This window comes from Rana temporaria, chromosome 2 (genome assembly GCF_905171775.1).
Source record: "Rana temporaria chromosome 2, aRanTem1.1, whole genome shotgun sequence".
NCBI lineage: Eukaryota > Metazoa > Chordata > Amphibia > Anura > Ranidae > Rana > Rana temporaria.
The window spans coordinates 10,805,549-10,823,542 of NC_053490.1; the positions used below are offsets into that span (position 1 = coordinate 10,805,549).

Below are 17,994 nucleotides of genomic sequence, written 5' to 3' on the forward strand. Positions count from 1 at the left end.
TAAAAAAAAGTTGTTTTTAAGGGGGAACCACCGCTTTAAGCAAAAAATAAATTTACTCCCAAGCATATAAACCTCCCCAAAAAATTTGAGGCCCCCATGTATAAGCATATATGAACGTAAACATATGCGTTGGGGGGCACCTACGTGTGAAAACATTGATTGCGATACACATGTTGCACATCACCGCATGCGCCGGAGTCAGAGAGTATATTTTTATAAACTGATGACCTATAGGCGGCTTTTGAGGAGTCGCCTATAGAAAATACGGGGTACAGAAGTTTGTTGCCATTTCACAGGCACACACAAATTTAAGGTTTGACACGTTGGGTATCTATTCACTCGGTGCAACCTTATCTATTTATCTATATTTGACCAAAAACGTGGGTCATTTATTGCGTTTGTTTCCCTTTAAATTCACTTTAGTGTGTTTTTTTACAGAAATTTTGCATTTCCTAGACCTTTGCAGTAATATCGTGAGACATAAAAAAAAATGGGAACTTTATTTTATTCTCTAGGGTGTCTGCTTTCAGAAATCGTATCGTGTTTGGGGGGTTGGTTATGTAATCTTCAGACCAAATTTTGTCCAAACATGTCTGCATTTTTTTTTTGCAAAAGGGCAGCGAAAGGGTTAAAGTTGATCAAAAACCCGGGAAATGCAGACAGGAAACACGTGGCCTCCACTTCCACCAGTTGTGTCTGTTAAATGTTTATGACATTAAAGTTTGTTTAAAAAAAAAAAAAAAACGTAGAGCTCCCGTCTGCAGCCAGACCCCCTTGCAGATTTTCTCGCCCCCCTCCCCCAGCACAGTTAAAGGAAAGCATGGATACATTGTATATAAAAGGAGGAAGATCTTCATCAATGGAGACATTTCTTCTAAACAATGAGAAGTCAACGTGTCATTACAGGAAGATCGGATCCCTGAGCTACAAGAAAATGGAGGACACCCTCCTCCCTCTCTGAGCTACAAGAAAATGGAGGACACCCCTCCCCCTCTCTGAGCTACAAGAAAATGGAGGACGTGCCCCTCCCTCTCTCTGAGCTACAAGAAAATGGAGGACGTGCCCCTCCCTCTCTCTGAGCTACAAGAAAATGGAGGAGACCCCCCCTCCCCCTCTCTGCGCTACAAGAAAATGGAGGACGTGCCCCTCCCTCTCTCTGAGCTACAAGAAAATGGAGGAGACCCCCCCTCCCCCTCTCTGAGCTACAAGAATATGATGGCACTGAGGACACCTCCTCCTCGTCTCACATGTAGCTGCAGCCAGGGACAGACAAGTGGCTGAAGAAAAAAATAATCCAGAGAGATTAGGGTAAGAATGGGGGACTATGGAGGGGCAATGTGGGGTCACTAAGGGGGAAGGGAAGTACAGGGAGCTAGCTTCAGTTCACACCAACACAGTCACACAGATCACCCCCCCCCACAGGCACACAGATCACCTACCCCCCCCCCACGCACACAAATCAACTCCCCCCCCCCCACACACACACAGATAACCTACCTAGGGTTGCCACCTCATCCCTTTAAAAAGGAACACATCTGAATTACACAGGTTCTGAGGCTAATTTAATGCAGATAAGGCACCAAGTGAGTTTAATTACCACCTTAATCAGCCACAGAACCTGTGTAATTCAGATGTGTTCCTTTTTAAAGGGATGAGGTGGCAACCCTAAACCTCCCCCCCCCCCCCCCACACACACACAGATCACCTACCTCCTTCACACTCAAAAGTTCCCACAGAGCTTCTTCTCAGTCCCAACAGAACTTATTAACTCAAACAATACAACTTCAGGGGGGGGGGGGGGGATACCAACATATACACAACGATATTCATTAGGGATAGTTTGCCGCCCCCCCCCCCCTTCGAAGAACATCGGTATTTGCAGGGTGTTTGCCCCACCAAATGCCCTGCAATGTGCTGCACAGTGCATTATGCGCCCCGATTGAGCAAAGCCCAAAAGCACCCACCCCCCCCCCATGTTGAGGGCATGTGACCTGGTATAGTTCGGAGGGGGGGCGCTTGCTCCCCCACCTTTCCCGACCAGCCAGGCTGCATGCTTGGATAAGGGTCTGGAAAGGATTTCAGGGGGGGACGGACCCCACACCTTTTCTTTAAAATTTGGTGTGGGATTCCCCTTAAAATCCTTTGGGTCTGGTATATGGACTGGGAGGACGCCGTGACATTTTTTTCTTTCCTCTTTTTTTTCCCAATAGCTGGGTACCGGCAATTGTAACCGCGAGTCAATTTAAATGTGATTTGACCTTTTTTTTTTTTTAGAAACTTCATTTTTTTCGCAGCATGTTCTATATATGCTAAAGATGCACCACTTTAAAGGCAGACTAAGGGGACCCCCAGGAGTTTTTCATTTTTTTATTGTTGCACTTTAAGCATCATTAAAGCGGGGGTTCACCCGAAAATATGTTTTTAACATTAGATTGAGGCTAATTGTGGGAAGCACAATCTGGTGTTTTTTTTTAAATCAATGCAGTACATACCGTTTTAGAGATCGATGTTCTCCCCGGCTTCCGGATATGGTCTGCGGGACTGGGCGTTCCTATTTGATTGACAAGCTTCCGACCGTCGCATACAGCGCGTCACGAGTTGCCGAAAGAAGCCGAACGTCGGTGCGGCTCTATACGGCGCTTGCACACCGACTCTAGCAGCAGATGCATTGTCTACATACCCCCTCACTATTAAGCCTGAGCAGCACACATACACTTCCCAGGTCACATGGTGCCTACTGAACCGGTCGGGATTCGAACCATCTGTAGCCAGCTTTATTTAGAAACCCAAGGTCCACATTTATTCCATTAACTCTTGTGTCAAATACAATTATCATTCCAAGTTCAAAAGTTTTTCCCTTCCTGAGTATTTTTCAAGTTTAGCAACCAAAACCTTCATATCTTCCATACGGTGGTCTGGTTGTGAGAAATGATGTGCCACCAGTGTGCAGGGATCATCTTCCTCATGTTATCTGGCTACCGGCTAACATACCTCCCAACCGTCCCAGATTCGCCGGGACCGTCCCGGGATTTGATATAAGTCCTGGAGCGGAGCTCAGTGGCGGAACAAGTTCTTGCACTTGGATCCAGGGACTTGCCCAGCAGGCGTGCACAAGCTGTGGGCACCAGTAAGATCTGCCCGCGGCTTGTACTTTGTGTCTGGTGTTCTGCATGGCAGCACATCTCTATTTGGCAGCTGGAATCTCATGGCCGTCTGCCTCTCACACAGTGCAGAGCAGCTGAACCCACCTTCTCCTCCTCCCAGGCTGTGATGCTTTACTGTAGACAGGAGGAGGAAGAGGGGGGACAGGGCTCTGCATCTGCTGCACTGATCTGAGGTCACTGATACTGTAAACATTCGGCTTGCACTGCTATGCAGCACTAATTGCCACTGATAGGTGGCACTGATGAGGCAGCACTGAAAGGCTTCACTGATAGGCGCTGATGAGGCAGCACTGATAGGCTGCACTGATAGGCTGCAATGATGAGGCAGCACTGATGAATAAGCACTGATAGGCGACACTGACAGCACTGATAATCGGGACACTAATCAGTGCCCTGATTATCAGTACAGATGTCCCCTTTCACACTAGCTTATTACCAGCTCTCTCTCAAAGGAATGCCGATAACCGGCAAGTGTTTTTACATCTTGATAATCTGTGATTCGACACAGCTGATCATGTGGTAAAGAGCTGCTGTCATTGCCTTGTACCCTGATCGGTGATGTGCAGCTCACCACCAATCGATGCACGCATGCGCGGCAAGAATGGGAGGACAACATATGATGTCCTACCAGAACTAGGGCAATCATGGCCAGCCGTCGGTTGACTATTCTGTGGGCGGGAATCGGTTAAGGTAGGCTCAGACAAAGCAATCAAAGCTATATTTTCCCCTAATCGTCTTTCAGGACAGCCACAAGAGACCTTGGTTCCTCCCCTCTGTAGGATGCCCCGCGCCAGCCTTCTATAAATTTCCTCCTCCCCTGTTGGCTCCTCAGTTATTTGTGTTTCCTCCAGAGAGGAGACACCATGGGGAAACCAAGCCAGGAGAGCAAGGGAGGCTTGGACAAAAGAGGCCTAAAAGGAAATAACAGAGGCTCTTTGGGCAAAGCCAGGTAAACCTACCCGATGGAAGATTGCCACCACCACATCCCTGAGAGCAGGTAGAGGTCGGGGGGGGCTCCTTTTCCAGATGAGTGCAGTATAGAGGAAGTGCATGGCCGCCAGCGAGTCCCTGACTATAGGCAGCATGGAAGCCAGCTATGGCAGTGAAGCCCTGTGTTCAAACTGTCGCCGGGTTCTAGGACAGCACAGAGCCGGGTGACGTCCGGCAGAAGAGGCGAGCACTTCGGTTTTGCCGTGGCTTCTGGTTTCCGGCCGTGGACTTTGAAAAGGAGCCAGGCATGGGCTGGAGAAGAGCTGCAGATGCTGTAGAGACCGTATAAGTTCCAGTGGCGACACCAGAATGTCGGACGCAGAAGGAAGGGACCAGACTGCTCCAGCAGAGGCCAGCTCCAGCCACGCCAAGGTAAGGGGAACCTAGGGTGGAACTCCCCTTACCAGAACCCACCCCATGCCCAACCTGTTCCCTCATAGTGGCATGGGATTAAGGGGGTAGGGAAAGGGTCCCTCTGGTGTCAGAGGGAAGGTCATGGGGCTCCGAGGGAGTAAAGGCTGCGCACCTGCATTTTTTTTTTTGCAGGGGAGAGGGATGTGAATGTTAATGCCTGCGGGTGTTTTTCTTATGTCTTTCAGAACAAAACAGACAAGCCCAGACCTCCCCATAGCTCTAAGAGAAGGTGGCATTCATGTAAAGCTACACTTAGGGACTCCTGGGGAAAACCACTCTGTAAAGAGTGTATTAGTAAACTAGTACAGGAACACTCCACTGAACAGGGAAGTGAACTAGCGGCATCCGTAAAAGAACTATCTAGTACCTTTCGAATCCTTTCTTTGAAGGGTTTCAGATCCTGCAGCTTCAGACTGCTCCTCTTCCAGCACGACAGGCAGCGTTACCAAAAACGCAAGCACTAGTGCAGACCCTCCAGTTGCCCCCAGAGAAGAGCCAGACAGTGCAGTCTCCAGTTCCCAAGAATCGGAGGCTCTGGAAGGGGATTCCAGAAAGCCATCCCATTACAAGCTCTCGTTAGAAGAGGTCGACGATCTCTTGGGGGGCCATTTATACCACACTTGGGCCTAGATTCACGTAGGGCGGCATAACGTTGTGCGGGCATAGCGTATCTTATTTACGCTACGCCGCCGCAACTTAGAGAGGCAAGTGCTGTATTCACAAAGCACTTGCGTCCTAAGTTACGGCGGCGTAACGTAAATCGGCCGGCGTAAGCACGCGTAATTCAAAGTAGGCAGGTCGTGGGCGTGTTGTATTTAAATTAAGCGTGACCCCATGTAGATGCATGGCCGAACGAACGGCTCATGCGCGTGCATGCTCAGTATCACGTCGTATTTACGCCCAAAGATAAGACAGCTCAATGCCTGTGACGTGAACGTAACCTACGCACAGCCCCATTCATGTACGACTTGCGTAAACGATGTAAAAAGATACGCTTGTTCCGACGTCCATACCTTGCATGGGCTGCGCCACCTAGAGACCAGCTTTATCTTTACGCTGGCGTATGTCTTACGTAAACGGCGTAACTAATTGCGACGGACATACATAGGTTCGTGAATCGGCATATCTTGCTCATTTACATATTCAATGCGAAAATCAACGGAAGCGCCACCTAGCAGCCAGCGTAAATATGCACCCAAGATACAACAGCGTAGGAGACTTACGCCGCTTGTATCTTGGCAGAATTTATGCGTAACTGATTCTATGAATCAGGTGCATAGATACGACGGCGGCCATTCGGACTTACGATGGCGTATCTGGAGATACGCCGTCGTAAGTCTTTGAGAATCTGGGCCTAGGTATGCAAACAGAAAATAAACCCCTATCTCTGCATGACCAGGTGTATGAAGGCCTAGGAGAACAGAAAAATAAGAATTTTTCAGTTCATGAGGCAATCAAAAAAAGAATGTCAGGAACCAGAAAGAAAAAACTTTTTTTTCAAAAGTCTTAAAAAGGAGGTTCCCATTTTCAGATGATCCAACATCAGTTTGGAACAAAACCCCAAAGCTAGGTGCAGCTTTCTCACAAGTCTCGAGGCACACAGACTGTCCGACGCAATGGACAAAAGGATGGACTTCCTATTAACCACTTGGGATCCGCCTGCCGTCAATTGACGGCTACAGTGCGGATCCCAATCTCCAAACTGCCGTCAATTGACGTCCGCCCCCTAGGGCGGTCCCCGCGCGCGCTCCAGAGTGCGCTGCGGGGAAAATCTGTGTTGGCCGTGTCCCTCGGACACAGCCAATTACAGATCGCCGCGAACGGCCAATCAGAGTGGCCGTTCGCGAGGCGATCTGTGCGGCCAATGAGAGAGGATCTCATATGTAAACATATGAGATCATCTCTCATTGCCGTTTTACACAGAGACAGCGGTGCTGTCTCTGGAGAGGAGACGGATCTGTGTCTCTTGTACATAGAGACACAGATCGGTCACCCCCCCTCCACCTACAGTTAGAACACTAAGCAGGGATACATGTAACCCCTTCCTCACCCCCTAGTGTTAACCCCTTCAATGCCAGTCACATTTATACTGTAATTAGTGCATATTTATAGCACTGATCGCAGTATAAATGTGAATGGCGCCAAAAATGTGTCCGATGTGTCCGCCATAACGTCGCAGTCCCATCGCCGCCATTTCTAGTAAAAAAAAATAATTAAAAAAAAATAATTCTGTCCCCTATTTTGTAAGCGCTATAACTTTTGCGCAAACCAGTCGCTTATTGCGATTTTTTTTTTTTTTACCAAAAATATGTAGAAGAATACGTATCGGCCTAAACTGAGAAAAAAAAATGTTTTTTTTTTTTAAATTGGGATATTTATTATAGCAAGAAGTAAAAAATATTGTATTTTTTTCAAAATTGTCTCACTTTTTTGTTTATAGCGCAAAAAATAAAAACCGCACAGGCGATCAAATACCACCAAAAGAAAGCTCTACTTGTGGGGAAAAAAGGACGTCAATTTTGTTTGGGAGCCACGTCGCACGACCGCGCAATTGTTAGTTAAAGCGATGCAGTGCCGAAAGCTGAAATTTCACCTGGGCAGGAGGGGGGTATATGTGCCCAGTAAGCAAGTGGTTAAAGAAGTTCTGACTGACTCAAATACAAGTCCACATTGAGGAGGGAACTGCAAAAGAGCAGATTCTTCCTTTCCAACACTCCTGAGAGGCATCGCGTATATCACAGATGCATCAGCAGAATTGGTATGGATGGCAGTCAGATCCTTCACATTAGCTAACTCCACAAGAAGAGCCCTGTGGTTAAAGACATGGCAGGGGGACTGAGAGTCTAAAGCCAAACTTTGCAGGATCCCATTTACAAGTGACCTACTGTTTGGACCAGGGTTGGAGAAAGTGCTGGATCGCACAGCAGACAAGGAAAAAGCATTTCCACTGAATCGTAAACCAGCCTGGGGTCAGCCACAGCAAAGGAGGCAAAGAGGGGACACAAGATCCCACTTTAGAAGACCCGGAAAAAAACATGGGTCCAGAGAGGAAAAGGCAAAGGAGGGGCGATTTTTAGTCCTCCTGAGCAAACCCGCAAACAATGACAAATTAGTCACAGTGGGGGGGGGGATGACTGGGGGGCCTCACAGAATGCTGGATGCAGGACAGGCCAGTAGCTCAATTGCATATTGAGCAAGCTCTGACCAGTGGTCCATCCTCAAGACCCAGTAACCCAGTGGATGCTCTGTTGGAAAGGTCTCCAAGTCTGATCTTGCCCCTATATATTCCTGCACCATGTAATGCAGACGCTGGCAAAGGTTGGGCATGTCGCAGATGAGGCGGTTCTTGGACAGGTTGCATTTCTTTTGAAGGTCAGCCAACCGAGCACTGGCATTATATGACCGGTGGAAATGCCCACAGACTTTCCTGGCCTGCCTCAGGAGATCCTGTAAAGCCCAGGTATCTGCACAAGAACCTCTAAACCACCCAATTTAGGACGTGAGCCAAACAGGGAACATGGGTCAAGTGTCGCTGTCGGAGGATGGAGAGGAGGTGGGTGCCATTGTCGCAAAACCACCATTCCTGGCTGAAGCTGGCGTGGCGTCAACCACCTCTAAGCCTGCCCCTGCAAAGCTGACAGAATCTCTGCCCCAGTGTGGCTCCTGTCCCCTAAGCAGACCAACTTAAGCACCGCAGGGCATCTTTTTGCCTGAGTGCTTGCGTAGCCTCTTGAACGCCTACGGAGCAACACTGGTTCTGAGGACAAATCGGCAGAGGAAGAGGCCATAGAGGAAGAAGGGGGGGTGGATGAGAGAGCTGTGGCAGAATCGCCACTACTAGCATTTTGGAGGAGTGGTGGCGGAACAAGATCCAACAATACTGCACCCTGTCCTGCAGACCTGCCAGCAGAGTTACCCAGTGCACCGTGAAAGAAAAGTAACGTCCCTATCCATGCCTGCTAGACCATGAGTCAACGGTAATATGCACCTTACCGCTGAATGCCCTGTCTAACGAGGCCAAGACATTGCCTTCCACATGCCGGTAGAGAGCTGGAATGGCCTTCCGTGAAAAGAAATGGCGTTTGGGAACCTGCCACTGAAGTACCGCACATTCCACAAATTCACAAAAGGGACGAGTCTACCAGCTGAAAAGGCAGCAGTTGCAGTGCTAGCAATTTGGCCAAGCTAGCATTAAGATGCTGAGCATGTGGATGTCTGGGACCAAATTTCTTTCTACGGTTTAGCAACTGGGGTAGGGAAATTTGCCTGTTAAAATCATATGGTGGTGTACTGCTAGCAGATTGGCCGCAAGTACTTGGTACACCTATTGCTATGCCTTCATTCCTCTCAGTGCAGGTTTCTGAGAGGACTGGAAGTATAGTGGGGTTGGAGATCCCAGATGAAGAGCAAGGAGAAGTCTGCCCTGTTCTTTGAAATGGGTCTTTAGAGTGCTCTTGCCAATGGACTGCATGAAAGGTCGTCATATGTCTGGTCAAGCATATGTTGCCCAAGCTGCTGCTGTTTTGGCCACGCTTGATCCGCTTCAGACATAGGTTGCAGACAGCAATGTTGCAATCTGCTGCACACATCTCAAAAAAGGCCCACACCAAAGAACTTTTCAAAATAAGTGGGGAGTTAGCAGCGCCCTGCATCTGCTTAGCTCTGTGATGTGATGCAATAGGGTGGCTGCCCTTAAGTTGCACCCTGGAGGGCATCCTGCCTTGTTGGAGATGTGCTGCCTCCTCCTCCTCGTCCTCTCTTCCATCAGGCACCCAAGTAGAGTCAGTGACCTCCTCATCCCCTCCCTGCTCGTCACTGGAGAAAACTTGGCAGTATGCTGCAGCTGGGGGAACATGACTGCCAGTCTCTTGTCCTTCTTGGGCACCCCCTCTCTCTAGGCTCACGTTACTCCCTTTCTCAACCTGGGTACCATCATCAGAACCTTCAAATCGCTGTGTATCCTGCAGCAGCATGTACCTGACACTGTGGTTGAATAGTTCGGGGGACGACTCCATGCATGATGGTGGGGCTAGGAAAGGGGTGACTGTTGACAAGGAGCCGATGGAAGAGTCTACTTTGGCAGGCAAACTACTCTGAGCCTGGGTGACAGAGGATGAGGACGGCTTTGTTATCCACTCCACCAACATTTCTGCATGTTGTGGCTCAATAACACGGCCAGCAGCAGAAAAAAGGACAAGCTCACAAGCTGTGTGTGTGTGTGTGTGTGTGTGTGTATGTATGTATATGTGTGTGTGTATATATAGGCATTCGGCGCCGCTCCAATTTGCCGCGAATGCCTCATAATGTTCGTTTTTCGTTGAACGAGCAAACACCCGATGTTCGACCTGAACATCGAGCTTGTCCCTAGTGGACAGCCTTCCCAGAAGAGTTTAAGCTGTTATAGCTGCAAAGGGTGGGCCAACTCAATATTGAACCCTACGGACCAAGACTGGGATGCCATTAAAGTTCATAAATCGCATTCCCACATTACCTCCCTCACCCTTCTGCTTCTCCTATCCTCTGGTGATGTCTCCCCAAACCCTGGGCCTCCGTCATCTAACTGTGCTCAATGCACCCATTACCCTACACCCTCTGGATGCAGCCGCAATGCACACAATCTAGTTCCAATTTCTCTTCTTCCCAAGACCAGACTCCCTTTCTCTTGCGCCCTTTTCCTCCGTCTCCTCTCTCTCCAAATGCCTAACAGTCACTCGTAGAAACCTTCATCATATCAACCCTTCTCTTTTGTACTCTGTGACTGACCACCTCTATGACAAAATCGCACCCCTGTCCTGCACTGACCTAGCCACTTCTGTCTACAACACTTCACTTCTAGCATCACTGGACAGGCTGGCCCCCCTCACTACACGCAGAATAAGGCCCCGTCCCCTTCAACCCTGGCAAACAGATGATACTAGAAGTCTGAAAAAACACAGCCGTGCTTTTGAGCGCCAGTGGCGCAAGAGTAAGTCCCAGGAAGACTTTGTCTAGTATAAATCTGCCCTCCAAATATACAATTCCAGCCTCCTCGCTGCCAAGCAGACCTATTTCATCACCCTCATTAAAAACTTATCATCCCATCCCCGTCAACTCTTCTCTACCTTCAACTCTCTCCTCCGTCCTCCATTGCCTCCACCCACTAACTCACTCAATGCCCAGGAGATTGCCAATCACTTCAAACAGAAGATTGATACAATTCGCAAGGAGATCTCTACTGTTCAGACACCCTCCACACTTCACACCTCATGCCCACAGGTACAGTCATTACATCCCTCTTTCAACCCCACTGCTACAGATGAGGTTGCTAAATTACTTGCTAACGTCCATCTTACCACCTGAGCTCTGGATCCTGTTCCCTCACAAATGCTACGTTCACCCTCTGACTCTATTCTACACTATCTAACCCACATCTTCAACCTCTCCCTCTCTTCTGGCATCTTCCCTTACTCTTTGAAACATGCACTTGTCAGCCCCATACTTAAAAAGCCCTCACTGGACCCATCCAATCTTGACAACCTACGCCCCATCTCCTTGCTCCCCTTTTTATCCAAACTCCTTGAACGTCTAGTCTACAACCGACTGAGCGTCCACCTTGCTGATAATAACCTTCTTGATCCCCTTCAGTCTGGATTTCGTCCTCAACATTCCACAGAAACTGCTCTCCTAAAACTAACAAACGATATACTAACGGCCAAAACTAAGGGACACTATTCTGTGCTCCTACTCCTGGACCTCTCTGCCGCCTTCGATATGGTTGACCACCCACTCCTCCTCAAAAAACTCCACACCTTTGGCCTCCGTAACTGTACTCTTCGCTGGTTCTCTACCTACTTATCCAACCGCACCTTCAGCGTTACTTGCAACTCTACTTCCTCCTTTCCTCTTCCATTCTCTGTTGGGGTCCCCCAAGGTTCTGTTCTTGGACCTCTCCTATTTTCAATCTACACCTCCTCACTGGGTCAGATGATAGCCTCCCACGGCTTCCAATACCACCTCTACGCTGACGACACTCAAATCTATTTCTCTGCCCCTCAAATCACTCCTTTATTTTCCTCACGTATCACTAATTTACTATCAGATATATCACTTTGGATGTCACACCACTTCCTTAAACTCAATCTATCCAATACGGAACTTATAATTTTCCTTCCCCCACGTGCTTCTTCCCCTGATCCCTCTGTCAAAATTGATGGCACAACTATCAGCCCATCCCCACATGTCAAGGTCGTAGGAGTAGTCCTGGACTCTGAACTGTCCTTTAAGCCTCTTGTTCAATCACTGTCCAAATATTGCCACCTCAACCTTCGCAACATCTCCAAAATACGCCCCTTTCTAACCAATGACACCACAAAACTCTTCACTCCCTGGTCATCTCTTGCCTTGATTACTTCAACTCCCTTCTCATTGGCTTACCTCTGCATACTCTAACCCCCCTTCAGTCCATCATGAATGCTTCAGCCAGACTCATCCACCTTACCAACCGCTCTGTCTGCTACTCCTCTCTGTCAATCCCTCCACTGGTTTCCGCTCACCCAACAAATTAAATTCAAACTACTAACAATCACCTGCAAAGCCATCCACAACTCTGCCCCAGCTACATCACTGACCTAGTCTCTAAATACCAACCTAATCGTTCTCTTCGTTCTTCTCAAGACCTCCTACTCTCTAGCTGTAAGGGCTTACCTTGAGGGGAGTCCATTTTGCCGATTTTTGAGCTCACCCTTGCAGGTACACACAGCCCACGGTAATAAGGTAAGACACTACCTGGGCTGTGAGTCTGTGCACGGGGGCTATATAGGGATTAGCCAAGGATAGTCAAGTATAGCCGTGGCCCAGGATTCCAGAACTCAGAGTAAGGTCAGATTCCGGGGTCAGTCTTGTAACTGAGCAGACGGGGTACACTGATGACAGCTGAGGGTCAGGTAACTACTGATGGAAAGTTCAGGGTTTGCAGACAGGAACCAAAGACAAGTCCGGGGCACAAGCCGTGGGTCAAGGGCTGGAGAAGGCAGGGAAAGTCCGAAAGTACAAGCCGGGGTCAAAGGGCAGGAGACATCAGCATTCCAGGGTACATAAGCCAAAGGGTCAGAAGTTCCGGGTGAGAGGAGAGTGGTCAAGAAGTCCGGGTCAAGGCAAGGAGATCTGGCAGCAGGTAAACAAATTAATAGCTGAAGACCACCACAGGAACCGTTGGCACAGACAGAACAATGAACTGACACCTCCCTCATAGTGAGGCAGGGCTTTATACCCTGGTTGATTAGGAAACCTGCCTCAGCTGGACCAGGATAGACAAGTGCAGATTGTAGGGAGATCCAGAGACAGGCAATCAGCACATAGTTCAGAACCAGGCTCCGACGGACAGCAAGCAGAATATCAACTGAGAAGTGGCTCAGAGGCAAAGACCTGGAGCAGCAACGGAGAGGTACTGGGTTCAATTCCACCCAGAGCCACTTGGGGCATGACCACGCCTCGCTGTCTGTTTGGCACGGTAGCGATCGTGACACTAGCTCTCTCATCACCTGCTCCCATGCTCGTCTCCAGGTCTTTTCCAGAGCCTCTCCAAGCCTATGGAACTCCTTACCCCAATCTATCCACCTATCTCCTTCTCTATTAGCTTTTAGAAGATCCCTAAAAACCCTCCTCTTCAGAGAAGCCTACCCTTCCCACACCTAACAACTATATTTTCATTTGAGTCCATCTGATTATCTCCCACAGCTACTACCCTTTGTTCCACTTGACCCTCCCTTCTGGATTGTAAGCTCTAACGAGCAGGGCCCTCTGATCCCTCCTGTATTGATTTGTATTGTGACTGTACTGTCTTCCCTGATGTAAAGCGCTGCGCAAACTGTTGGCGCTATATAAATCCTGTATAATAATAATAATGTGTGGGTAAAGGCAGGCGTCCCAATACTTTTTGGTAATATAGTGTATGTCAGATGACAAGTGGTTAATTTGTCACAGTAATGGATCAAGTTTGTAGAGTTGTAAATCATCTACTATGGAAGGTCGGTGTACTGAATGCTGTTACACTTGCAGTAAAGGCCTGTATACTTAATTTAATCCATTATTAGAGAAAAAAAAGCTGCTGTACAAAGCTGAACATACTGCTTCCGATTTATTGTAGTTTATCTGGGCTGCAAATGCATTACAATGTTCTGAATGGGACCAAAGAATGAATAAAATTGTACCAGCCAACAGAAATAATGGAATAATAGAGTGTTCCCTATAAAAACAAAATACAAAAACTTAACGTGTTTATAACATACTCCTTTTAAATTTATTAATGAAGGTTAAATAAAAGAGAAAGCAACTTTACTATAGCCAAATTTACCAAATTTTCTTTTCTTTTTTATCTTCTATACAGGTGGATTGATGGACAACGTTTTTGGTCAGGTTCGTCTTTATAGCCACAACTAAGTCCAGGGTGGTGATGGTCACAGTGTTGTTCATAGTCACAACTAAGTCAACCTGGTGATGGTCACATTGGTCTTCATCATCACAACTGATTCACACTGGTGATGGTCATGTTGGTCTTCATTGTCACAACTAAGTCACCCTGGTGATGGTCACGTTGGTCTTCATCATCACAACTGATTCACACTGGTGATGGTCATGTTGGTCTTCATTGTCACAACTAAGTCACCCTGGTGATGGTCACATTGGTCTTCATCATCACAACTGATTCACCCTGGTTATGATCACGTTGGTCTTCATCATCACAACTGAGTCATTCTGGTGATGGTCACGTTGGTCTTCATTGTCACAACTCAGTCACCTTGGTCTTCATAGTAACAACTAAGTCAACCTGGTGATGGTCACTTTGGTCTTCATCATCACAACTAAGTCATCCTGTTGATGGTCATGTTGGTCTTCATAGTCACAACTGAGTCACCCTGGTAATGGTCACAGTGTTCTTCATAGCCACAACCAAGTCACCCTGTTGATGGTCACATTGGTCTTCATCATCACAACTAAGTCACCCTGGTGCTGGTCACATTGGTCTTCATAGTAACAACTAAGTCAACCTGGTGATGGTCGCTGGTTTTCATCATTACAACTAAGTCATCCTGATGATGGTCACATTGGTCTTCATTGTCACAACTGAGTCACCCTGGTGATGGTCATGTTGGTCTTCATTGTCACAACTGAGTCACCCTGGTGATGGTCTTCATAGTCACAAATGGTGACAAATCCATATGGTTGTTCTAAGAGACTGAAAGACTTTACTGTAGGGTTCACACAGGACAAAAGCCATATCGTTCTAAATGTCATGATTGTTTTTAGATGTTCATCAGCATTGATCCAACCTCAGAGGACAACAGGAGAGAAATTACTTCAGGGTTCTGGAAGTGACAACAACCTTAAATCAAATTCAAGAGAGAAGCAATACATTCTCTGGATGGTGACAGGTTTTTCTTTCAAAATCTGACCTAACTAAATACCTGATGGAACACACAGAAGAGAAGCCTGGTCTGGGTTCTGACTGCATCATAGTGTTTCCAATGCAACCAAACCCTGGACTTGGGGGAGCTCAGACTAAAGTGAAGAGGTATTTTTGTTCTCTATGTGGCAAAGCTTTCGCAGTAATGTCGCAACTGATCACACACGAGAGGATTCATACAGGGGAGAAGCCATTTCAGTGTGAATGTGGCCAAGCTTTCACAACCAAGACCAAACTTAGCAGACACCAGAGGGTTCACTCTGAAGAGAAGCTGTATCAGTGTTCTGAATGTAACAGACCTTTTAGAGAGAAGGGAACCCTTCTTATGCACCAGAGGATTCATACTGGAGACAAGCCCTATAAGTGTGTTACTTGTGGCAAAGCTTTTAAAATTAGGTTTGATCTCATCAATCATGAAAGGGTTCACACTGGAGAGAGGCCCTATCAATGCTCCCAATGTGACAAAGCTTTTACACGGAAGTCAAACCTTCTCAGACATCAGACGATTCACACGATAGAGAAACCATTTCGATGTTCCGAATGTGGTAAAGCTTTTTTAGAGATGTCAGGACTTATCAAACATAAGAAGGCCCACGCTGGAGGAAAAACATATATAGAGAAGCCTTTTCAATGCACTGAATGTGACAAAGCTTTTGCACAGAAGCCACATCTTATCAGACATCATAAGCTTCACACGGGAGAGAAGCCATTTCAGTGTTCTGAATGTGATAAAGCTTTTATACAGAAGACACATCTTATCACTCACCTTAAAGTTCACACTGGAATACCAGAGGGTTCACCCTCTTCATCCTCAACTGCTGAGAATAAACTCTGGGAGAAGGGGGGTATTAAAGGGGTAGAAACGATGCCACTGTGACAGTTTTGGATGTCCGAGTAGTTCCACATCTCATGCCGTCCAACAAACTACTGGAACGGTACAATGATACTTTGAAAAACACACTGGGCCAGATTCAGAGACGAGATACGACGGCGTATCTCCTGATACGACCGACCGCACTCAGAGATACAACGGCGTATCTATGCGCATAGTTACGCATAGATATCCCTAAGATCCGACTGGTGTAAGTGTCTTACACCGTCGTATCTTAGGCTGCATTTTCAGGCTGGCCGCTAGGTGGCGCTTCCGTATGTTTATGCAAGGAATATGCTAATTAGGTAGATACGGCGATTCAGAAACGTATGTTCGGCCAGCGCAATTTTTTTCCGTCGTTTATGCTAGGCTTTTTTCGGCGTATAGTTACCCCTGTTATATGAGGCGTAGCTAATGTTAAGTATGGCCGTCGTTCCCGCGCCGAGTTTTGAAATTTTACGTCGTTTGCGTAAGTCGTTCGCGAATAGGGCTGGACGTAATTTACCTTCACGTCGAAAGCAATGACGTTTTGTGGCGGATTTTCGAGCATGCGCACTGATATTTTTTCACGAACGGCGCATGTGCCGTTTAAAAAAAAACTTAAAAAACGCGGGGTCAAAGCAAATTTAAATAAAACACGCCCCCAACATCCCCATTTGAATTAGGCGGGCTTACGCCGGCCCACATATGTTACGCCGCCGTAACATAGGGCGCAAGTTCTTTCTGAATACGGAACTTGCACCCAAAGTTACAGCGGCGTAACGTATCTAAGATATGTTACGCCGGCCGGATAGATACGCTCAGGTATCTGAATCCAGCCCACTTGCTACAATTCATGAATGTAATGGACAGATGCATTGAGTTTAGTTCTTATGTCCATCAGGCACACATCTAGAGATCCATGGAAAACTTTTCCTTTTGAGATAATTTTTGGACATGCACCAGTGGCAGTGACTAAACCAGTGGTCTCCAAACTTTCTAAACAAAGGCCCGGGTTTAAAGTCCTTCAGATTTCAGGAGGGCCAGATTGTGGCCAGTGGGAGTGGAAATTTTTCTGGCATCAGTAGGAGTAAACATCACCACATTTGGTATTAGGTTAGAGGAATAGTGCCCAATCGTTGGTATCATAAAGAGGAATAGTGCCCTATTATTAGTGTCAGTGGGAGAAATGGTGCTCCATTATTGGTGTTCGATGGCAGACTAGTGTCCTGTATCAATGGGAGGATTAGTGCATCAAGGGCAGGATAAAATAAAGCAAGGTGCCGCAGTTTGGAGACCCCTGGACTAAACTGTGTGTTTTCCGTAATGATTCTCAACTATTATTCATTGATTTTTTTTTTTTCTTATGAAGCTTTGATGGAACATGTAATTTGTTTGCATCATAAACAAAATAATTTGCATTCCAAAGTGTTTTCTTTATTTCCAGATCTCCACATTGATAATTCTTCCTCTCCAGGTAGAGGTTGAGCTCCACGTTGCAAAGCATCTGCAGACAAGCTTGAGATAAAGCTGGCGATACACTGATTGAAGCCAGTGTGTGACCATCTCTGCTTGAGAAAAGTTGATCTTTGACTTCTGTCGAAGGGACATATTGGGAAAACATTTCTCTACCGGCGGCTGCAGATCGGTGTATTCTGACAGGAAAGAGTGCTGCTGTCTGTATACATAGTCCCAACATGGGGGATTCCTTAACCGGATCTGTGTGGATAGAGGAAATGGCCAGAAAAACAAAACTAACCATGTATGGCCAGCCAGTGGCGTCACTAGTGTCAGTGTCACCTGGTGTGGTTGGTGTCACCCCCCCCCCGGTCACTAAGCAATCCAGGGCACTGAGCAGGCTGGTGCAACAGCACAGCTCTCCCCCTGTGTAACACCCCTAATGTACTGTAAGCCTCCCTCCCCCCTGTAATCCCCCTAATGTATCCCCCCCTGTGCAATTCCCTTCATGTAACCCCCCTGCGATCCCCCTAATGTAACAACCCTGTGCAATCACCCTAATGTAACCACCCCTCCTGTGCAATCCCCCTAATGTAACCCCCCTTCTGTGCAATCCCCCTAATGTAACCACCCTTCCTGTGATATCCCCCTAATGTAACCCCCCCTCCTGTGCAATC

The 17,994-nt window shown here is 47.4% G+C and overlaps 2 protein-coding genes across 3 annotated transcripts in view; one reads left to right on the plus strand and one right to left on the minus strand.

Annotated features, from left to right (window-relative positions):
• The window catches only part of LOC120928817 (zinc finger protein 420-like), a 928,736-nt gene that overhangs the window by 873,719 nt on the left and 37,023 nt on the right, over positions 1 to 17,994 (minus strand). The window lies entirely within an intron of this gene.
• LOC120928818 (zinc finger protein 300-like) lies at positions 1,222 to 16,038 on the plus strand. 2 transcript variants are annotated; one of them, XM_040339831.1, is made up of 3 exons: positions 1,222 to 1,308; positions 13,933 to 13,961; positions 14,853 to 16,038. In XM_040339831.1, the coding sequence occupies exon 3, from the start codon at positions 15,014 to 15,016 to the stop codon at positions 15,884 to 15,886; it is 873 nt and encodes a 290-aa protein (XP_040195765.1). In that variant the 5' UTR covers positions 1,222 to 1,308; positions 13,933 to 13,961; positions 14,853 to 15,013; the 3' UTR covers positions 15,887 to 16,038. The 2 variants fall into 2 exon arrangements, with proteins under 2 accessions (XP_040195765.1, XP_040195764.1); XM_040339830.1 differs by having other exon boundaries at positions 13,933 to 16,038.

What these genes read in the sequence shown, in the direction of transcription:
- LOC120928818 (XM_040339830.1), top strand. Translation starts at nt 15,014, where the DNA reads ATGGAACACACAGAAGAGAAGCCTGGTCTGGGTTCTGACTGCATCATA.